This window comes from Lynx canadensis, chromosome A3 (genome assembly GCF_007474595.2).
Source record: "Lynx canadensis isolate LIC74 chromosome A3, mLynCan4.pri.v2, whole genome shotgun sequence".
NCBI lineage: Eukaryota > Metazoa > Chordata > Mammalia > Carnivora > Felidae > Lynx > Lynx canadensis.
In genome coordinates, this window is record NC_044305.1 from 20,852,427 (window position 1) to 20,872,984 (window position 20,558).

The following is a 20,558-nucleotide window of genomic DNA, read 5'->3' on the forward strand; positions in this document are numbered from 1 at the left end:
GTATAATCTTGGCTTCCGGAGTAGATTCCCGTGATTCATCACTTACATACAATGCCTATGCTCACCCCACCAAGTGCCCTCCTCAATGCCCATCACCCATTTTCCCTACCCCCCCTCCAACCCTCCACCCCCAACAACCCTCAGTTTGTTCTCTGTATTTAAGAGTCTCTTATGGTTTGGTTCCCTGTTTGTAACTTTTTTCCCCCTTCCCTTCCCCTATGGTTTTCTGTTAAGTTTCTCAAATTCCACATGAGTGAAAACCTGTATCTGTCTCTGACTTATTTCACTTAGCATAATACCCTCCAGTTCCATCCACGTTGTTGCAAATGGCAGGATTTCATTCTTTCTCATCACCAAGTAGTATTCCATCACACCACATCTTCTTTATCCATTCATTAGTTGATGGATATTTGGGCTCTTTCCATACTTTGGCTATTGTCAATAGCACTGCTATAAACACTGGGGTACATGTGTCCCTTCGAATCGGCACTCCTGTATCCTTTGGATAAATTCCTAGTAATGTTATTGCTGGGTTGTAGGGTAGTTCTATTTTTAATTTTTTGAGGAACTTCCACACTGTTTTCCAGAGTGGCTGCATCAGTTTGCATTCCCACCAACAGTGCAAGAGGGTTCCCCTTTCTCCACATCCTTGTCAACATCTATTGTTTCCTGAGTTGTTAATTTTAGCCACTCTGACCAATGTCAGGTGGTATCTCAATGGTTTTGATTTGTATTTCCCTGATGATGAGCTATGTTAAGCACCTTTTCATGTGTCTGTTAGCCATCTGGATGTCTTCTTTGGAAAAGTGTCCATTCATGTCTTCTGCCCATTTCTTCACTGGATTATTGTTTTTCAGGTGTTGAGTTTGGTAAGTTGTTGTTTGTTTGTTTGTTTGTTTTAATTTTAGTTTGCTAAGGTCTTTACAGATTTTGGATACTAACCCCTCATCTGGGGTGTCATTTGCAAATATCTTCTCCCATTCCACTGGTTGTCTTTTAGTTTTGTTGATTGTTTCCTTTGCTGTGCAGAAACTTTTTATCTTCATGAGGTCCCAACAGTTCATTTCTGCTTTTATTTCTCCTGCCTTTGGAGACATGTCAAGTAAGAAGTTGCTGCAGCCACGGTCAAAGAGGTGAAAGCTACATTTTTCAAAAGAACTTTTCGGGGTGCCTGGGGTGGCTCAGTCAGTTAAAGCATCAGACTTCAGCTCAGGTCATAATCTTGTGGTTCGTGAGTTCAAGCCCCGCATTGGGTTCTGTGCTGAGAGCTCAGAGCCTGGAGCCTGCTTCACATTCTGGGTCTCCCTTTCTCTCTGCCCCTCCCCTGCTCATGCTCTGTCTCTCTCTGTCTCTCAATAATAAATAAATGTTAAAAAAAAATATTTTTTTAAATAATAATAATAAAGAACTTTTCTATGGGTTAATTTGCAACCAAATATAAGCATGATGACAATTATTGAGTTGTGCTCAAAAGAACAAGTGTTCTCCTAAAATATTACAACTATATTCAGTGTAAGTATGCAATATTGTATTTAAAGATTCTTTTTTTTAACATAACTTATTGTTAAATCAGTTAACATACAGTGTGTAAAGTGTGCCCTTGGTTTTTGGGGTAGATTCCCATGGTTCGACATTTACATACAACGCCCAGTGCTCCTCCCAACAAGTGCCCTCCTCAATGACCATCACCCATTTTCCCATCTCCCCCACCTTAAAGATTCTCTTTTAAGAGGGATTTTCCCAGCATACATTTTTGTTTCTTCTCCCCATTTTAAGATCTAGTAAACTTGGGGCGCCTGGGTGGCTCAGTCAGTTAAGTGTCTGGCTCATGTCATGAGCTCAAGCCCTGTGTCAGGCTCGGTGCTAGGTGTGGAGCCTGCTTAAGATTCTCTTCTTTCCCTCTCCCTTTCCCCCTCCCTGGCTCATGTGCGAGCAGTGTACATGCACCTGCTCTCTCTCAAAAACAAACAAACAAACAACAGATCTAGTAAACTAACCTTTTCATCAAGCATATCAGGGTGCTCTGTCAGCCAGACACAGAGACACTGAAAAGCCGCTACTATCATGGAGTGCAGATCCCGGGAGTGAAGAGGAGCTGGCCGACTACACTGGTACACAATGTAGCTGCACACGGAGCTGATGGCTCGCTTCCGGTCTCCAGAGTCCACCATCACCTTCACCTGAACACAGTAACACGGGGAACACAGTTAGCCAGGAACCACCGTACCAATTTCAAAGTATCTGTGCTGAAGCCCAGCCTTTCTGACGCTGTGATACACCATAGAAAGCCTTATTTTTTAAAATGGTATTAAAAAAAAAATGGTATTTCTACAGAGGAACAGAATATTTCAGATGTATCACATAATACTCTATAAAGAAGGTATTTTTCAAACCCTAAAACAGTATTTCATTTTAGCATATTTCTTCACTGCCTAAAACCTAAACTTCATCATTGCCAGATATCAGAAGGAGAGCTGGCAATGGAACGTGTGCCCATTTCTGAAGCCTCTGAAGCCCCTAACCCAACCCTACAGTGAGGCTCTATGGGCTACGGAGTTCTATGTACCTGCTCAGAGGTACAATTAACATAGAGGATACTACACATATTGAAAGTGAAAAATTTCATAAATTGTGGCCAAAGTATATACCTGTGAACTATCAGCACAATCAAAGTAGTGGACATATCAATCACCCCCCCAAAATATCCTCATGCACCTTGCTAATCCTTTCTCCCACTCCTTTATGCCCCTTCCCTAGGTTACTACTGATCTACCTTCTGTCACTACAGGTTAGCCTGCATTTTCTAGAGTTTTATACAAATAAAATCATATAGTATTGTACTCGTTTTTTGAGGGGAGAGGGTCTGGCTTCTTGTACTCAGCATAAATATTTTGAGATTTGTGCACATTTTCCCACGTACTCATTAAAATCTGATGATCCTACAATGGCATAAAACGTCACGCTGAAAATTTAAGGGTATTATATAGCATATACAAAATCAACAGGCATTCTATTATCATTTGCAAATAAATAGGAAGTACTGAGATGTTTCCTGTAAACTAACAACAAAAATATAATTCACTCTTTGAACTTATTAAAAACAAATAAAGTTCACTTTGTAAAATTTCATTTGAAGGCTCCTTTTTGCACACTCCAGACATAAACTATGTTTGAGTATAACCACCACTGTCAGGAGATACGGGAAAAAGAGCGACGGTCCAAAGCTGTCAGGCTAAAATACGACGACTGTTCCCCTCACCTTTGCCAGGCCAGAGAGGAGCTCTAGAGCTGCCAGTGATATGCTCATGTCTTGCCGCCACTGGGAGTTGAGTCTTTGGGTGACGAGATGAATGCTGCGGATCAGGAGCCCAGCAGCTGAATCTGTATTAAGAGCTAGGATATAACCCCAATGCCACATCCCACAGGGAGGGAAAACAACTAAGCATTAGTAACAAGAAGCACAGCATTCCACCAGGCACAGACCACAGCAGCCACAGTGAGCACAATGGGCACCCGCACAGGGCTACACTCCCCACCCCACCGGCCTGAGCACCAAGCCTGACTCAACAACAGTGCACAAGGCACACACACTGGACCAAAGCAGCTTCTAGTTCCCAGCTCAGCTACTTTTTACACAGACATCCACCGGGATCTGGCAGTTCGATATCATTCTTATAATAATGTAAATCTTAAAATTTCTAAACTCATAGAGAGTTACATTTTCAAAAAAAAAAAAAAACAGTGAAAAGGCTATCATTATTTCCTTGGAATTTTATAGAAAAAAGAATTCACATTTTAGAATCCCCTCAGATGCTAGGAATAAAGCATCTGTTGAAATTATTTTCAGGGTTTAAACTATCAAAAGTCACATGCAATGTCTTTCTAAACACATTTTAACATTTAATTCTCTAAGACCACTTTAGGGCTTCTAAAAAAGAAATTAACCAAGTCACCATGTTTTTTATTTGGCCTCCAGTTCTACTGGGGCGCCTGGGTGGCTCAGTCGGTTAAGCGTCCGACTTCGGCTCAGGTCATGATCTCTCGGTTCTCGAGTTCAAGCCCCACATTGGGCTCCCGGCTGTCAGCAGAGAGCCCACTTTGGATCCTCTGTCCCCCTTTCTCTCTGTCCCTCCCCCACTTGTTCTCTCTCATCCTCTCTCAAAATAAATAAATAAAAACTTTTAAAAAATGTAAAGTAATTACTACTTAGCTAATAATAAATTAGGACAAACTAAATTGAATTTTATTATAAAGGAAGCTTTAGGGACATTATACCTGTCGATCCTATCAGAAAGAGGGCAGTGACAACAGAAAAAGGAATGATCATTAAAGAGAGACATTCATGCGACACTAACACAAATCTGGATTTCTTAGTAAAAACTACAACATTACAAGCAGAACTCACTAACACCAGTTCAAAATGCTGAAACAAACAATAATCACTTCCAACATTTATATTAGAACACATACAATAATTCAGAAAATTATTTAGTTTAAAAGTGTTTTAGAAAGCATAAAAAACAAATTTTCACCTATAGTATACTTAAATCCATGAACATAATGAAGATAACAATTTTAAGTAACTTCTTTATAAATGCTGTATTTAAATTTGTTGAATAACCTCACAATGACCTGATATATGTGACATGCTCGAGGATACTTAAAACATGCCTGGACTCCTAAGCTCATGAATTTTCCAGATGATTAAAAAATTAAATTCACATCTAAGGATCTAGATTTCATTCCAGTCAAGTTGGACTGGCACTCACGGATTCAATACAATATGAATAATTATGTATAAAAACACAAAGGCACCCACAAATTCACAGAACCCATAAAGTAACTGCCAAGGGTAAAGGATATCATTGAATAGAATGCTCAACTAGCAAATGCTGCCTTACTCTTGCTTAAAATTTGTGTATGAAGAATCTAACCAGTTATAGTAAGATATATAGCTTTTAAACACAAAGACACTCTCCTGTGAGTTCCCATCTAATGTATATTTCATCACTCCCCTTATCACACTGCAATAACTGATGTGCTGGCTGACTCTGTCATTAGAGGCTGAGGGACAGCACATCCTATTTGACTCTGTATTACCAACACTTGGTAGAGAATCCAGAAATGTTTCCCTGACAACCCACTATAATCATTTATAAAATCTAATAAACTACCCAAAATTAGCTATTAGAAGCTATAGAGCTAATTTTAAAAGATTTGCTTTCTTTTAAAAAATCTTTTAGAGGCGCCTGGGTGGCTCAGGCAGTTGAGCATCTGACTCTTGATTTCAGCTCAGGTCATGATCCCAGGGTCATGGGATCAAGCTCCACATCGGGCTCCACACTGAGCATGGAGCCTGCTTAAATTTCTCTCCCTCCCTTGGCCCCTCTACCCTGCTCACACTCTCTCTCTAAAATAAAATAAAAATTAAAAAATAATAAAAATCTCTTAGACTAATAGTCTATTATACTTAAATACCTTAAAAAATCATAACATTAAAATTTTGTTTAAAAAGATTTTGTTTGTCTTACATATCTGGGCATTAAAAGTTATTCAATAAAATTTGGATTTCAAAAAACCAGACATGGCTTACCATAATCCCTTAGGAGGGCCTGAGCAGGTCTTTCACTGTCAGGAGTTGTGGGCTCTGTGCTTCCACCACTTGCTGAACTAATACCACTATTAGTGCGACTATGACTCTTCAGGTGATTTTCTCCACCACCCTAGTCAAATAAAAACGAGTCAAATATCTGAGGTCTACATCCCAAGTTGACAAGTATAAACAGAGGTCAGTCATTAAAAGCCACGATGATAAAATGGAATGGCTAAGTAGCCGTTTAAGCAGCACAAACTGATACAGATAAAAACTGACAACGGATTAAAACTATCGTGTTTTTGCACAGACACCATCTATTGAAGGGTATGAAAGGTCTGATGATTATGGTTGCCCACTCTGGAGTCTTCTTTGCCGCTGTTTACAAAGGGCCAGCTCAGGACCTTTCCCATCTTCACTAGATTTCACGAGCTAATAACTCTGGGTCCTTAAAGAAACACCCTAGTGCCTCTAAGCAAAACTTCAGAACGCTTTAAGATTTATACAATCTTAAAAAAAACAAAACACAAATAACAGTAACTTTCAAATGTAGTTACATCATAGAACACAAACAATGAAATATTACAGTTAGTACTTCCATATGTACAGGGGCTGACAAAGGTATCTGTTAAAGATTTCTCTCATTTTCCCCCATATAAACAAAATTCATTATATCCAGATCAGTTGATTATTTTAGCTACCTACTGGGATATGAATCTAATTTCCTTAATAATAATTTGATCACCCATCTTACATATACCCATCTCATTCTAGTATACTCTATTAATTTCTCCACTCTCCTGTCTTTACTCCAGGTACAAGGATCACATATCCTGAAGCCAGAAGTAGGGGGGCAGTGGGAAACATTTTTAATTTGGAAGCATTGATGCTTTGGGGGACCTTCAAACTTTGGGTGTAAAAGAGCTGATGGGGGCACCTGGGTGGCTCAGTCGGTTAAGTGTCCATTTGTTGATTTTGGCTCAGGTCACTATCTCACTGTTTTTTAGGCTCACAGCACAAAGCCCATTTGGGATTCTCTCTCTCTCTCTCTCTGCCCCTCCCCCGCTCACATGCGCCTGCCCATTCTCTCGCTCTCTCAAAATAAATAAACTTAAAAAAAAAAAAAAGAGCTGATAAGATGGAAAAGAATAAACTCATGCTTGTTTCCAGCCAGCATTAGATCTACTAGGCATAGAAGGAATAATAGAATAGAGGGCTTTTCCTAGATTATTTAAGCCAGTTCACCAGCACAGCAAAAGAAGTCAAGAGCTTCAAGTAGACACTGTCCAGGAATAAAGACTGTATCTATCTGAAATTTCTCTCATGCAGAATCTCTCAAAGACCTGATTAATGGCTGAGGAAGCACTAAAAGGTAAGAAACCTCGAAATACACATTTTAAAACAGGATCCTTCAGAATCAATGAGCTGAATTTACAAATGCCTTTAAAAATCACAAAGACAGACATTTTGGAATGCAATTTACATAAAATCAGATGTTGATATTCTCCTGACAGATTACACGTGGTATGCTTCTTACCATCTCCATTTGGCAACCAATGGCTTCTAAAAGTGCTGAATCTTGAACAATATTTAACATTGCCCCTGTAACAGCAAAAAAAAAAAAAAAAAAGTGTGTTTTATTTAAATATATGACAAGAATACTAAAATGGCTGAAATATCTCAATTAACAGCAGAGACAGGAATATGATTTTAGCTGACTATGTAAACATGTCAATTTCAAGGGTAATACAAACTAAGAAAGATATGGAATACTTTAAAATCACATTCTGTTCTTTTAGAAATAAAAGAAAAACAACAAAATAAAAATCACAGCTATATCTTTCTGACCAGACTGCTTTTTAATTTTTTAATTTACATCCAAGCTAATTAGCATATAGTGCAATAATGATTTCAGGAGTAGATTCCAGTGACTCATCCCGTACGTATAACATCCAGTGCTCATTCCAAGTGTCTTCCTCAATGCCCCTTGCCCATTTAGCCACCCCCCCACCCATAACTCCTCTAGCAACCCTCAGTTTGTTTTCTATATTTAAGAGTCTCTCATGTTTTCGTCCCCTCCCTGTTTTTATATTATTTTTGCTTCCCTTCCCCTATGTTCATCTGTTTTGTATTTTAAATTCCACAAATGAGTGAAGTCATATATTTGTCTTTCTCTGACTGGCTAATTTTGCTTCGCATAATACCCTCTAGTTCCCTCCATGTTGTTGCAAATGGCAAGATTTCGTTCTTTTTGATTGCCGAGTAATACTCCATTGTGTGTGTGTGTGTGTGTGTGTGTGTGTGTGTGTGTGCGCGCGCGCATGTGGGTATATACATACACATACCAGACTGCTTTTTCAGAATGATTAAAGCCACATGGTTCAGGGCTTGACCATGGCTGCACATTCTGAAGGCAAGCTGCATGTATTTACCATCAGGGAACTTACAGCTCTAGAAAAGGCTACGACAGAAACAAGATGGTGAGCCTAACACAATGCTTCTCATCCCAGTGTGGGAGTGCTCTTGTCCACCTGGTTAAAGAGGGGACAGACATAGTTTTCCCAATCTATAGGAAGAGTGACAATTGACTCTTTCTTGAAATATACATAGGGAGCTCTTCAGAACAAGGGTTAAGGCAAAACTAAATATCAACTCTGTAGAAAATTATCTGATTTCAAGTGATATGTTATTTGAATAACCTAAAACCCTACAACTTGGAGGCCCTCTTATAGTGAGATATAAGCTCTGTTCCTTCAAGTCTTTTCCAAAAGGAAACAATTTATTCTTCCCTATTTATTCCACTTTCTCACTGCAAAACATACTACATTCTGAACACTCACTCCAACTACTACTGCAATCACCAATTCTTTGGTCATGACACTTTCTCTCCTGAAATGAAATCCTAACCTCATTTCTGCCTATTCAAATTCTGCCCTACAAGATCAAATTTAACTCCCACCTCCCCCTCTGAAGTCTTTCTTGCCCTTTTGGTTTCTTCGCTCAACACTGAAGACACTGAACAAGGCAGGCAATCAGCTCTGCCTTGAGGATATCCTAATTTCTGCAATAGGACTTGCTCAAGGATAAAAGCCATGCCATCAGTTCTTTAGTGTTGTCCTCAGAATGCCTCTACTTAGGACCATGCTCTTGGCTTCGATGAAAGACAGAAAGAGACAGTTGTAGTAATCAAGTTGAAAAATAATGAGCGCTTATAATATGTCACTGGCCGTAACGATGAGGGGCCATTTAAAAGAGAATCAGTATGATCAGGGGACCAAAAGAAAACATTAAGGAAAAAGAAGGGAAGCACAGCAACAGCTCCTCCTCAGTTTCCTCCTGGCAGCGTTCTTACATGGCTTCTAGAATTACACCCAACTCAAATTTTTTCCATATGGATGTAATGGGCAGGAGGAAGAGGAAAACACAGATGTAAGAAGGGAGGGAAGGAAAGACAAGAGAGGGCAGGGGAGGAAGTGGGTTAAGGGAGAGAGGAGGAGAGAGGAAAGGCAAGAGGGAAAGAGAAAAATATCACAAATAAAACTAAACAAAAATGATGCACTAAGACAACTGTAATTCTTCCCCCTTCCCTCATCTCCCCCCTTTAAACTTTTTCACATATAAAAGCAAACAATTCTGCCTCTGATTCAGAATAAGTAGAGCTGTATTAGGCTTAGGTTCCCATCACTGACCCCTGCTGTCTCAGCATGCCTGGTGTCAACAGCCTACAGGTTCACTTAAAAAAACTTTTGTGAACACAAACCTAGTATCATTTGAGTGTTGTTGGGGTCCGTCTCCGTTTGCAAGGCACCTATTAGTATATTCACAAGTCTCAACTTCAGGGACAAAAAAGTGATTGGTTTATCATATGAAGAGCTGTCATCATTACTAAACTTTCCTTCCAGGACCACCTATGGAAGAAATAAATAATATTCAACATCGACCGTTGTGGTGCACTATGCCCATGTGGCAACCGCTACAGTGGACAAAGAGGTCGGTCTAACAAGAAAGGCTTTCAATCTGACTAATATTAGCCACTGTGCTGGCTAATGTGGCACTAACTCACACAGCATGTGTTAGTGCCATCTGAAATAGTAGACCAAGGCATGCTGGTTGACTGACAGAAGAAATACCACAACAAATCAACTTTGCCAGTTCAACTGAAATAATCTAAGTTGGTTCTTTTTTTTTTTTTTTTTTTAAAGATTTTATTGATTTATTTATTTTAGGTAATCTCTACATCCAATGTGGGGCTCTAACTCACAACCCCAAGATCAAGAGTTGCATGCTCCACCGACTGAGCTAGCCAGGAGTCCCTGAGAAAAATCTTAAAAAGCTCATGTTCCATTTTTAAAATACAATTTGACTTGAAGAAGCACACAAAACAGAATGCAGAATATAAAAAACTTTAATGAAACATTACCTCAGATTTGACTGTGCCAAAATGATGAGGGAGGGGCAACAAAGAAAGTAGGATATTAATGGAAGATCTTCTCAATTCTGTTGGATTTACATAGCTTTTGAATTTTGAGAGTTCTCTGCCAAAAAAAAAAAAAGAAAAAAAAAAGAAAAAAAAAAGCTTTTGGTATTTCCAAACCAAAGTATGTTTTTAGCTATTGCCAAATATACATTATGTCGATTTTTCACAATAGAAGTACTAGGTTTGGTTTCAATAAAGAATGCAGTAACTACTTTCCACTGAGTTTATTTTCTGCAGTGTGTGTGTGTGAATTTCTATGTTAAGGTGTTACAGAATTAAACTAGAATCTGACTGACTGATTTTAAATGTATGACCTACTCTATAAAAGTAGGACCTCTGGGCTGGGGTTGTTCTTAGCCCTCCAGACCAGGCCAAAAAGAATTCAACATGCCCATGGACAAATCAGAACTGATTGAATTCAGGGATGAGGTGGATGGATCTGGATGTTCTATGCCCATGTAATGTGACCTGAGTTCCTCTGGGCTATGAAGACAATAGCACAGGATAAATTAGGCAACTGGGGAGGAAGCACCAAAACAGACGAGGCCAAACCCAACAAGTGACATACTAGTGCAGAATGATAGCTTACCTGTCAGGCAAAATGGTTTCAAGAGCTGAAATAAAGTAAGGAACCACAACATCAATCCCTTTCAAGTCACAGCAGAACAAAGGAGGGGAGTTTAGAATAACGCTGGCCAAGACAGGATGGCACACATAATCATTTATCTGCAAACCTTGAATTAAAAGCATGTAAAATCTAGGAAAGCAAGAAAAAAATTTTAAACAAACTGCCGATCAATTATTTTCATAATCATTAATATTTTCTACATAGTCATCTGAAAGTCTATTTCCACTCTTTATTACTTCTATCCTTAAAAGGTATTACTGGAGTTAGAACAACTCAAAAGCAAATATACTAAGAACCAAAATATCTTTCCTAATGAAAAGAAAAAAAAGATTCATGTCTCTTACACCTTCTTGAAGTTTTAAGCCTTGCAACTCAAAGTTATAGGTGCCTGCAAATGAAGCAACCAAAACAAAACAAATGGCTACAGCAATTATTAATAAACCAGAGGAATTAGTGAGCTGAATTCCATGCCAGTAAAGTTTTGCAACGTCTTCCAATTCCTAAAGAAAAAAAAAAGGTGCATTGTGTCTTTTTTCCCTTCCCCCTCTTTTCCAGGGGGACAATAAAAGAAAGAAACCTCATGCAGCCCTGCATTCACCGTGACATGGAGGGGAGTCTCAAATACAACTCCTTTTAGGAATATACCTGCATCTACCTTCGTCTAGTCCCCTCCCCTAACCCCCAGTCAACTAGGTATTCAATCTTCTATAATTCAGAGCGACTATACTGGTAAACTCTTCTACTACCGTGAGGTACTTCTTTTCTCTGCAAAACTCTTTGGAAACAGCTTCCTCACCTCCTGGTCACTACTCAACACATTTCAGTGTAGCTTCTCTTCCTAGAATTCAGTTAAAACCATATTCGCAAAAAACCAACAGTGTCCCAAGTGCTAAATCCAAAAGACATGTCCAAGTCTCAACTTACTCTGCCTTTTTAAAGTATTCATTCACCACTTTAATATACTCCCTTCTTCTTTTCCCTCTCTGACTGCTGTAGCTGTTTCCTCTAACAGACCTTTTACTCTGCTTGCCTCCTATACTGGTGTCCATCAGGCTGCTAAGCTCCATCCATTCTCTTAAGCTCTCTCTCGTACTAGCCTGGATTTAAGCCACAGAATATAATCAAGTCAGTCTTTAGTCCATGCCTCTCAACTGAGCCCAGATCTGTCAGCCAAAAGTGTGTGGATACCTAAAGGCAGGTCATGTCCAATTATCGATTACTGACAACATGTACTGATTACTCCAGTATTTGCAGAGCGTCTGGCACATAGTAGGAACTTAATTATTTGTTAATATCCCACAGGCATCTCACACTCAACAGGTTCATAACTAAGTTCATCATCTGCCCTCTCACAAATCTGCCCTTTTGGCTGGTCATACTACCATCCATCCAGTCTTATGGGCCAGACAGAAAGCTCATGATAACAACCTTCCACCTTATCACTATTGGTACTGTTCAGGGTATCTCCCCAACCCATAGTCTCCCTCCTGAGACTATGCCCCCACCACAAAGGATGAGCTCCAGCACTCCATGTGACCCACCCTCACAGCCATAGCTGACTAGGCCAGAGGTAGACGCCCGATCAATCAGATCTTTTTTCCCAGGAATCTGAAATTAGGCTTCAGAGATGCTAACTGGCCCTCCTGATCACCTAGACCAAAGCAATGGAATTTGGGAACTCAGAAGCACATTGAAACGTAAGAAAATAATCTGCAGAGAAGAGAAGAATGAAGAAGTTCTGGGAGACCAAGAAGACAGAGAAACAGGAAGAAAGTTGTTTTGTTCCTTGAACACTTTCTAGTTGCTGGTCCCTGCCCTTTGTGTGGCCCTGCTGCATGTCCTGACCTCAGAATGTATTAAATGGCACAATTTCTCATACCATGTTTCTATTTTGCTTAAATCACACTTTTGATCAGCAGAGGAGTTTCCTGTTACTTAAAGCCAAAGCCTGGTGGCTCTGTCGGTTAAGCGTCCGCCTTCAGCTCAGGTTATGATCTCACGGTTCATGAGTTCGAGCCCCGCATCAGGCTCTGCACTGATAGCTCAGAGCCTGGAGCTTACTTTGGATTCTGTGTCTTCCTCTCTTTGTCTCTCCCCCACTCCTGCTGTGTCTCTCTCCCTCTCAAAAATAAACAAACATTTTAAAAAATTAAAACGAAAACAAAAGCCGAGAGCCTATTATTAAGATTTCCCTGATTAGTTCCCTGTTTCAGGCCTATATGATTCTGCACTTGGTTCCCTCTGATTCAGTGTAATCCTCTCTCCCGAGAACCTATAGCAGGTACAAAGCCACCTAAACGGTATCGTTGATCACTTTAGCAGCTAGGCTAAAGGTCAGTGGAGGAAAGCAAAATGTAGTCAAGAAAAATAGGAGGCCACTACAAGTTAATTTAGGAAAAAGGTGGCAAGGTCTGAAGCGTCATGGTTAGGACAGAGTAGAGAGATTCCAAAGAGGGTTAAGTAGCAGAAAGGCAGGAGTTGGTTCACCATCTAAAGACACAGTGGAAGAAGAGTCTAAAAGGACTCTTAGTTTCTGCCCTGAGCAGCTAAATGGCTGGCAGGGCCATTCACACAGATGGCTGAAGTCACAGATTTGAGTGAGAGGACCCTACCCAACCTGCTAACATCCTCTAAATACTACCCATCCTTTTTAAGTCCAGCACAATCATCCCATCCTCTAGAACTCTTTCCTGAATCCCTGGGTAAGTACATACTGCTTCTTCTTCTGAATGCCCACAGCACTTTACCTCTGCCTCTCTCCTACCAACTTCTATTACTAATGGATCACTGTCACTTGTGTCCATGGCTTTCTTTGCTCACTTGAGAAAATAAGCTCCTCAGAGGCCAGATTCACAGCTAACATTTCTGGACTGTGTATATGGCTAATACTGTGCTGAAAGTTTATTCAACTAGCGTGATCCTTCCAAATCTCTCCATAATTAATAAAAGTCAAATATATTGAAATAAATAATAATTGTAAAATAAAAAGCATCTTAAGGATATTTACCAAATTTGATGAGGCAGGCAAAATGGAAGAACTTCAAGCAAAAGTTTCAATTACTTACAGACATTTGCAAGTTTTTCAGACCAATGTTTACTCATCAATTCAGCCTACCAAGCCATGCTACAATAGTTTCACTATCAAAACAATATAAATGGAAAAAGAAACAAAAAGAAAATTCTAAGACCTGGATAAATAAGCTGGCAGAATCTCTTCTCCAGTCTTCTTGCTACAAAAAATCCTACACAGTGTCCCACAAGCCTCAGCTCTTCCTGCTTCATAGTTATCAGGAAATTCACTTGCATCAAACATAGGATTGGAAACCATGGTGTCTGTGGACATTTGTGACCCTTTCCGTCGAAACTCCATGCTAGCTTGTGTTGTAATGGCTGAGGAGAGAAAAGGAGGGTGTTATTACATTTGTCAATACGCAAATAGGCTCATGGGACCCTGGACACAAAGATCAAGTGTTGGTGTCATTAAATAGTTATTGAAATAGAATTCAATAATGCTTGTTTGGCAACTATGTCTTAATTTTTTTTTAAGGGGCTCCGGGAAATCTTCTTTGAAAATAGTAACAATTTACAGTGATATTAACAGTTTCACAGATTCTACTAGAAGCATTTTTCAACTGAACTTTTGATCAGCAGAGTACATTTGTATATATCTGTACTCAGAGTCTCAGGTATATAATAAAGAATTTGGCTTTTCTATTATTAATTCTTTTTCCTCTCCCTGTAGAATGATGCTTAAACATTAAGAAAAACAGCTACTGCAATTTACATATTACCCCAGACAGACATTATAATTAAATGGGCAAGCCCATGCCAGTTCGTATATTTTAGGGAGAGGGCAAAGTAAGGATGAGAAATGGGTAGGGAGGAAGAGAGAGCATTCCCACCACCCACCCAACTCCAAAACACACACCAAAGAATCGCCCAACCAAGCAAAATGAGAATGAATTTTAACAACCACAGACAGCAGCTAACTTGAGGTTGATAAATCAGAAAATTGGATTGGCAAGAAAGATTATCATGGTCATTCGTTGTCACTGAAACAGAAGCCCTTTGAAAGTTGCTTTTACTTTTAACAAAAGATTTCATAGTGTATTGAAAATCACTCTGAAATCTTTTATCACTCTATGTGAAATGTTTAAATTATTTTGTAATAATAGTTTTAATAGAGTGCAGAGTCAAGCATAAATCTTTATGCAACTTCCCATGAGCCATTTTTAGTCCTGAATAAGCTATCCAGCAATAATACAATTGAAAAACACTACATGCAGAATGCATACAAATCAAACACTAAATCTGTATAAAAATAAGCTTAAAGCTTTAAAAAAAAAAAAAAAAAAAAAGCCAAAACACAGTTAGTGCAAAGTCCTGGAATTCATGACATGACCAGACTAGTGTACAGAAATAATGGGACTGATTCAGGCAGATTAATTTGCTTTTGCCAACAATCTTCCCCATTCAAAACACAGAAAAGTATTTTTCTTCCCAAGTGCAAAAACTACAAGAGACAATGACAATCAAATTTCTTAATGGAATTATGAAAAAAATAAAAACATGACTGCAATTAAGGAGAAGCTTCTGGTTCCTACTTACAAGATTTATAAGAAAGAAGAATTTGGATAAAAGATGCTGCAAGATAATAGAAATAAATGGAAACAAATCAAAGGACAGCAGTAATTATAAAATACTTTAAAGATGGTGAAATTTTACAATAAGTTAAGAAGCTTTTTAGCTTTTTAAAAGTTAGATTAAAAGCTTTATGATACCACAAGCTAGTTCAAAAACAGGAAATTGTGCATTCAGATCCAAAATTATGAGTTTTGTATCATGCAAAACAATGAACGAAGAAAATTACACAACTACAAAGAATTGAGGTTTTGAACTGCCAATAACGTGCATTAAAATTTTAGTTCATTAACCCTTCCCAGCTCAATGTTACTTTTACAAACTACAGTGTAATGTCACATCAATCTAAAGCTAACCAGTTCATAGAAGCAAACACTTTAAGTTAGAGGTGAACTGCATGGCAGAATTCCTTGATGGCAGCCAGTACTTAGAAACAGACTAACAGTGTTTGTATTCCCAAACCCTCCATCCCCACGACTTCAAGAGCAGCACCCATTAGCACTCCAATCCAGGGAAATACCCGGACACCTCCTATCTCCTGGGTAATGTAACAGCCTTTCTCATCTCTGAACACAACAGGGGGAAGAGGAGCTTCTATCTTTTCCACACCAAGGAAAATGTTATGAGTTCAAAGTAAGAATTTGTTGCCCACATATGATCTGAATTCTGGTTTCTATCTTTTGGCACAAGAGGGTGAGCAAAGCTGTTACAAACTCCCTAGAGAGTGAGAAGATTTGCATATTCCCTTTAAGCAAGCCCACCAAGGAGGCAGGAGGTGGAGCCATTCTGGATTCAGGGACTTTAGAGTCAACAGCTTGATACCCAAAAGTTACAGCATAAGAATTGCACCTTAATAAAAATAAAAATTAAAAATATGACTGATTCGTTCTAGCAAATACAATACAAATTAATAAACATGATTCGGAAAACTCAAAATATATGGCACATGAACATAAGAAAATATAAGCCAAAAATGGTGTTCTAAGTTTTCATTGAGTCATTAGTAAGTACATTTACTTATCCACAAGTAAGCATTACTTTCAAGCTTGTAAACAAAATATGGAAATGGCAGAATATAAAGGGTTTGAATTCGAAGAAAATGAACAAGGGAATCTGTAAACTCAAACATGCGATCTCAAATCATATTCCTGAAAATATCTTCATATTCACTTTTTAAATCATTTAAAAAATTTGTAAGAACATCTAAAATAATTATACGTGTATAATGCTCACTTAGACCTTAGTTCTGAGATGATTCATAACAGCTAAGAATGCATTTCTGAGAGAAAGCAGAGACCTTTATGATCAGTATATTAGTTTTAATCCTTGGAACCAACATTCTCCCTAGACATGCATAAATTAGGCATCCTTTTCTCTCAAGCTACTTCCAACCCCAGTCAGAAAAGTGCTTTCTTACCAAACAACCAATACACTCATTAATGCATATAACACGGTGCCTGGGCACATAGTAACTGTAACAGCTCAGTAAACGCTAGCCATTATTATCGTTCTCTGTAAGACCTATCAGAAATATCCAGCACATTCTGCACTTCCCTACGCTCCCATCCTGCACACTATGCCACGACTTCCAAGTACAATGGTAGGATGACAAAAATAAATCAGATTTTATCTAAATAGTTTAATTTGTCATAAAATCTAAATGAAGATATCAGGGTTGAGTTATTAATTCTCCACCAGTCTTACTTAGTTCCAGAGCAAATGGTATTTTTGAAAGTAGGCCCTGAAATAAAGTTCTCTCAACTAAAACCTGAGAAGTAAGAGTCTTTCATGAAGCAGAAATTTTCTGATACTGATATGTACTAATAAGTGAATGGCTGTCAGAATCTAAGAAAACACTTCTTGTGAATAAATTTCTGGTCAAAATCTTCAATTCTTTCTCTCAATATTATTACCCTGGCTGACATGAAGGGAACTTCCAGGCCACCTACTGAAAGGAATTTGATTCAACAAAAAGTGGCTAACCTGAAGTGTGTCTAATAAAACCAGACAAATGCCAAACCTCATAGAACATACATAAAAAGGACAGGTAGGAAAACTTCCTAAATTCTGTTACTGCAGCTGGAAGGGGTTAAACACAAAGACACTGCTTGGTCAGAGACAGAAAAGCTTTTTAAGATACATATTAATCTTGCAGGTAGGAAAGATTAAAAAGAAAAAAAAAGAAAAGAAAAAAGTGATAACATATTTCTTGAGCAATATTTACCAGTCATGCTGCTGTCTCTGTTTATCCCATTATGAAGTTTACAGTGAACAAACGCTGCATCAAATAACCATGATCCAAAGAGATTCAAGATGCTGTTAACCTTTGGTCTCCGAGGGGCAGGCAGTGGCCGGGGTTCAGAACTTGTCTGATTGGGACTTGACAGAGGAGAAGTGGAGGATGTCTGGTGCTGAACTTTCGAGGCATGAGCAGTACTAACCTGTTACAGGAGTGTAAGAATATATCCACACTCAAGAAAAATGTGAGAAAACACCAGGACTTTTTTAAACGGATAGCAGCTTAACAAGTCAACTTTACACAGCATAGTAACAGAGATGAAAACTCTTACTGTGCTTGTCTTCATGGTGGCCTTATTCACAGTAACAGCCCGGTGCCTCCGGTTATGTGGTGGGGTGGTATTGACAGCAGTGCTTTGAGGCATACTTAATCTATTCACGGGTGTTGGAGGAGCACTGTCCGATCGGGGTCTAGAAATGCCTTTTAAACAAAGACCAACGGAGTTATTTTTCACAGTTCCAAACACGTGGTCAGAAAAATCTTCCTCAAGCAACACCAGCGAAGGCTCAGGACAAGACTACAGCAGACACCATTAGTTGCCTCCCAATATCCATTCACTCTTTCTTCCTGATTACAGAATACAAGTTTCAGCTGGACACGGCTACCCAAAATACACGACGACATTTTCAAGCCTCCCTTAGAATAAGATGTGGCTATGTTCTGACCACAGAGAAGTGGGTGATTGTTGGGTGCGTCTTCCAAGAAATCTCCTTAAAAGGACCAATCAAATGTAGACTCTCCTCCCTTCCTAATTCCTGAACAGGATGGTTGGAACTCATTCAACCATCATGGACCACGAGAGAGTACACAAAGAATGGGGAGCCAAAAGACCAAAGCCTTGGGTCCTTGGTAACGATGGAACAGCTACAGTGGCCCTATACTACCTAGCCCTGGCCTTAACATATGCGAAAATAAACTATCTTGTTTAAATCACTGGTATTTTGGGTTGCTATGTGGCAGACAAACTTAATTTGAACTATTACCTATGAAACATATTAACAAATGCACATAACAGATGTTTTAGAAAATAATAGATATTAAATATTACTGCCTTTTGATAGGTTAAAAAAATTGAGTTTTCATACTCTTAAAATGTGAAACAGTTTAAAATAATGGCTCACAAAAGGCATAACTTGCTTACGACACACAGAAGAATGATACCTAATGAATTTTAATCTGTATTTTCTTAGATTACCAGTGAGAATGAACTTTTCTGCAAATCATTTATTCATATTCTTTGTCCATTTATCTACTAAGTCTTATTCTTTTTCTTAGCATTGTCTGATCTGTTTATATAAAGATAACAAAAGCTTTCTAGCTATTACATTTATTGCAAATAATTTTTCCTACTTTGTTATTTGTCATCAAATCTGGTGTGTTGTTTTTTTCCTTTTTGGCTTTCCATAGTAGTTTCTAAATCTAGACTCTAAAGTTATCTACATGTAGCTCTCCAAACATTTAGCAACATACACAAAATTCACCTAAGAATGCATCCACCAGACAGCTGATTCCACGCATGGCACGAAAAAATATTTGAGGCAGATGTTTAAGGCAGGGATACTGATTCAATTCTTGTGGCATTCCGCTCACATTTAAGAACTGTTCCTGAAATTTGGGAGTAGAGCTTATAATGGCCGGGTTACTCAAATCCACGGGATTACTATCAAAAAAGAGAAAAGGAATTAATTACACAGAAAAACTTTCCAATTTTAAAGGAAATAGAAAATGATCCCAGAAAAAGACATTTTTAAGAAAATTGAAAGACGAAAAATGCAAACTAAGAACTGGGAAAAAAGAGAATGGTTCACAACCCTAATTTATAAAAAGGGCACATAGAGTAATTTAGAATCACCAATACACAAACAGAAAAATGAGGCCAGTCGAACCAGAATGAGAGGAAATGAGAATTAAGGCAGTATGCAACAGAACAGAAGTTACACATAACACAAGGATGTGGCCAGTAGAGAAAAAAACAGGAAGCAATGAAACTGAACCAAACAGAATTATCAGAAAGAAGGAGAGAGCAGGAAGCAGCAATTTATCCTTCTGTGTAGTTTTAGTGTATGCCTCAGTGACATTTCAAACAAGGACACTAGAGAGGCCTTCCTAGCCAAGCTGACTAGACACAGCACTGGTCACACACAGAAGCAAGGCAGTCTCCAGTCCCCACAGAATGCAACGAAGTCCTGGGAGAGCTATGATCTAGGCTGCAGCAGTAGGCAAGAGAACAAATGTCATAGGTACCACAGGGGACAAGCTTCCGGAGAGTGCAGACCGAGCACGGCCGAGGGCAGCCTGCCTCTGCTGAGACAGGGACAGCAGGAGCCACATGATGCAGATACGCCTGCTGTCCCATGTGGCTCCACCTGAGGCCTGTACTTAGGAGCCACACACTGAGCGCCAACATGAGAGCTACAGCACGGCTTCTGCCCTGAGACACTGGATGAAGAGCAAACGCGAGACTAAATAACAGTACCTTAACATATGTAAGAAGCGAAACCACGTCTGTGCTACACACTCGTTATCCATTTCAGGAGGGATCAGACTGGCATCTTCATCAGGAACTTTAAATGGAGGAAATGAAGGACCATACGTAAAGCGTAGCAATCTAGAATAGAAAAAAATTGCACACCACCAAGTTCGTTTCTTAACAGAGTGAAAAACATATTCAAGAATTAAAATATGATAAAAGAGGGGCGCCTGGGTGGCTCTGTTGATTAAGAGTCCGACATACGCTCAGGTCATGATCTCACAAGTGTGTGAATTCGATCCCTGCGTCGGGCTCTGTGCTGACAGCTCAGAGACTGGAGGCTGCTTTGGATTCTGTGTTTCCCTCTCTCTCTCTGCCCCTCCCTGACTCACGTTCTGTTTCCCTCTCTCTCAAAAATAAACAAACATTAAAAAAAAGAGGTAAGAGAAA

General features: G+C 39.0%; 1 protein-coding gene across 2 annotated transcripts in view; it reads right to left on the reverse strand.

Moving 5' to 3' along the window:
- RALGAPB (Ral GTPase activating protein non-catalytic subunit beta) overlaps window positions 1–20,558 on the reverse strand; it is an 88,336-nt gene that overhangs the window by 38,148 nt on the left and 29,630 nt on the right. The window contains exons 6-17 of one of the 2 annotated variants that reach the window (XM_030309612.1): window positions 20,115–20,246; window positions 19,120–19,298; window positions 17,910–18,058; window positions 17,564–17,780; window positions 13,887–14,088; window positions 10,660–10,827; window positions 10,014–10,128; window positions 9,354–9,501; window positions 7,131–7,195; window positions 5,594–5,723; window positions 3,260–3,381; window positions 1,998–2,180 (exon numbers count right to left, since the gene is read on the reverse strand). In XM_030309612.1, coding sequence (XP_030165472.1) covers window positions 1,998–2,180; window positions 3,260–3,381; window positions 5,594–5,723; window positions 7,131–7,195; window positions 9,354–9,501; window positions 10,014–10,128; window positions 10,660–10,827; window positions 13,887–14,088; window positions 17,564–17,780; window positions 17,910–18,058; window positions 19,120–19,298; window positions 20,115–20,246 — 1,810 coding nt within the window. Of the gene's footprint in view, window positions 1–1,997; window positions 2,181–3,259; window positions 3,394–5,593; window positions 5,724–7,130; window positions 7,196–9,353; window positions 9,502–10,013; window positions 10,129–10,659; window positions 10,828–13,886; window positions 14,089–17,563; window positions 17,781–17,909; window positions 18,059–19,119; window positions 19,299–20,114; window positions 20,247–20,558 lie in introns of both variants that reach the window. The other variant, XM_030309611.1, reaches the window with a different exon arrangement.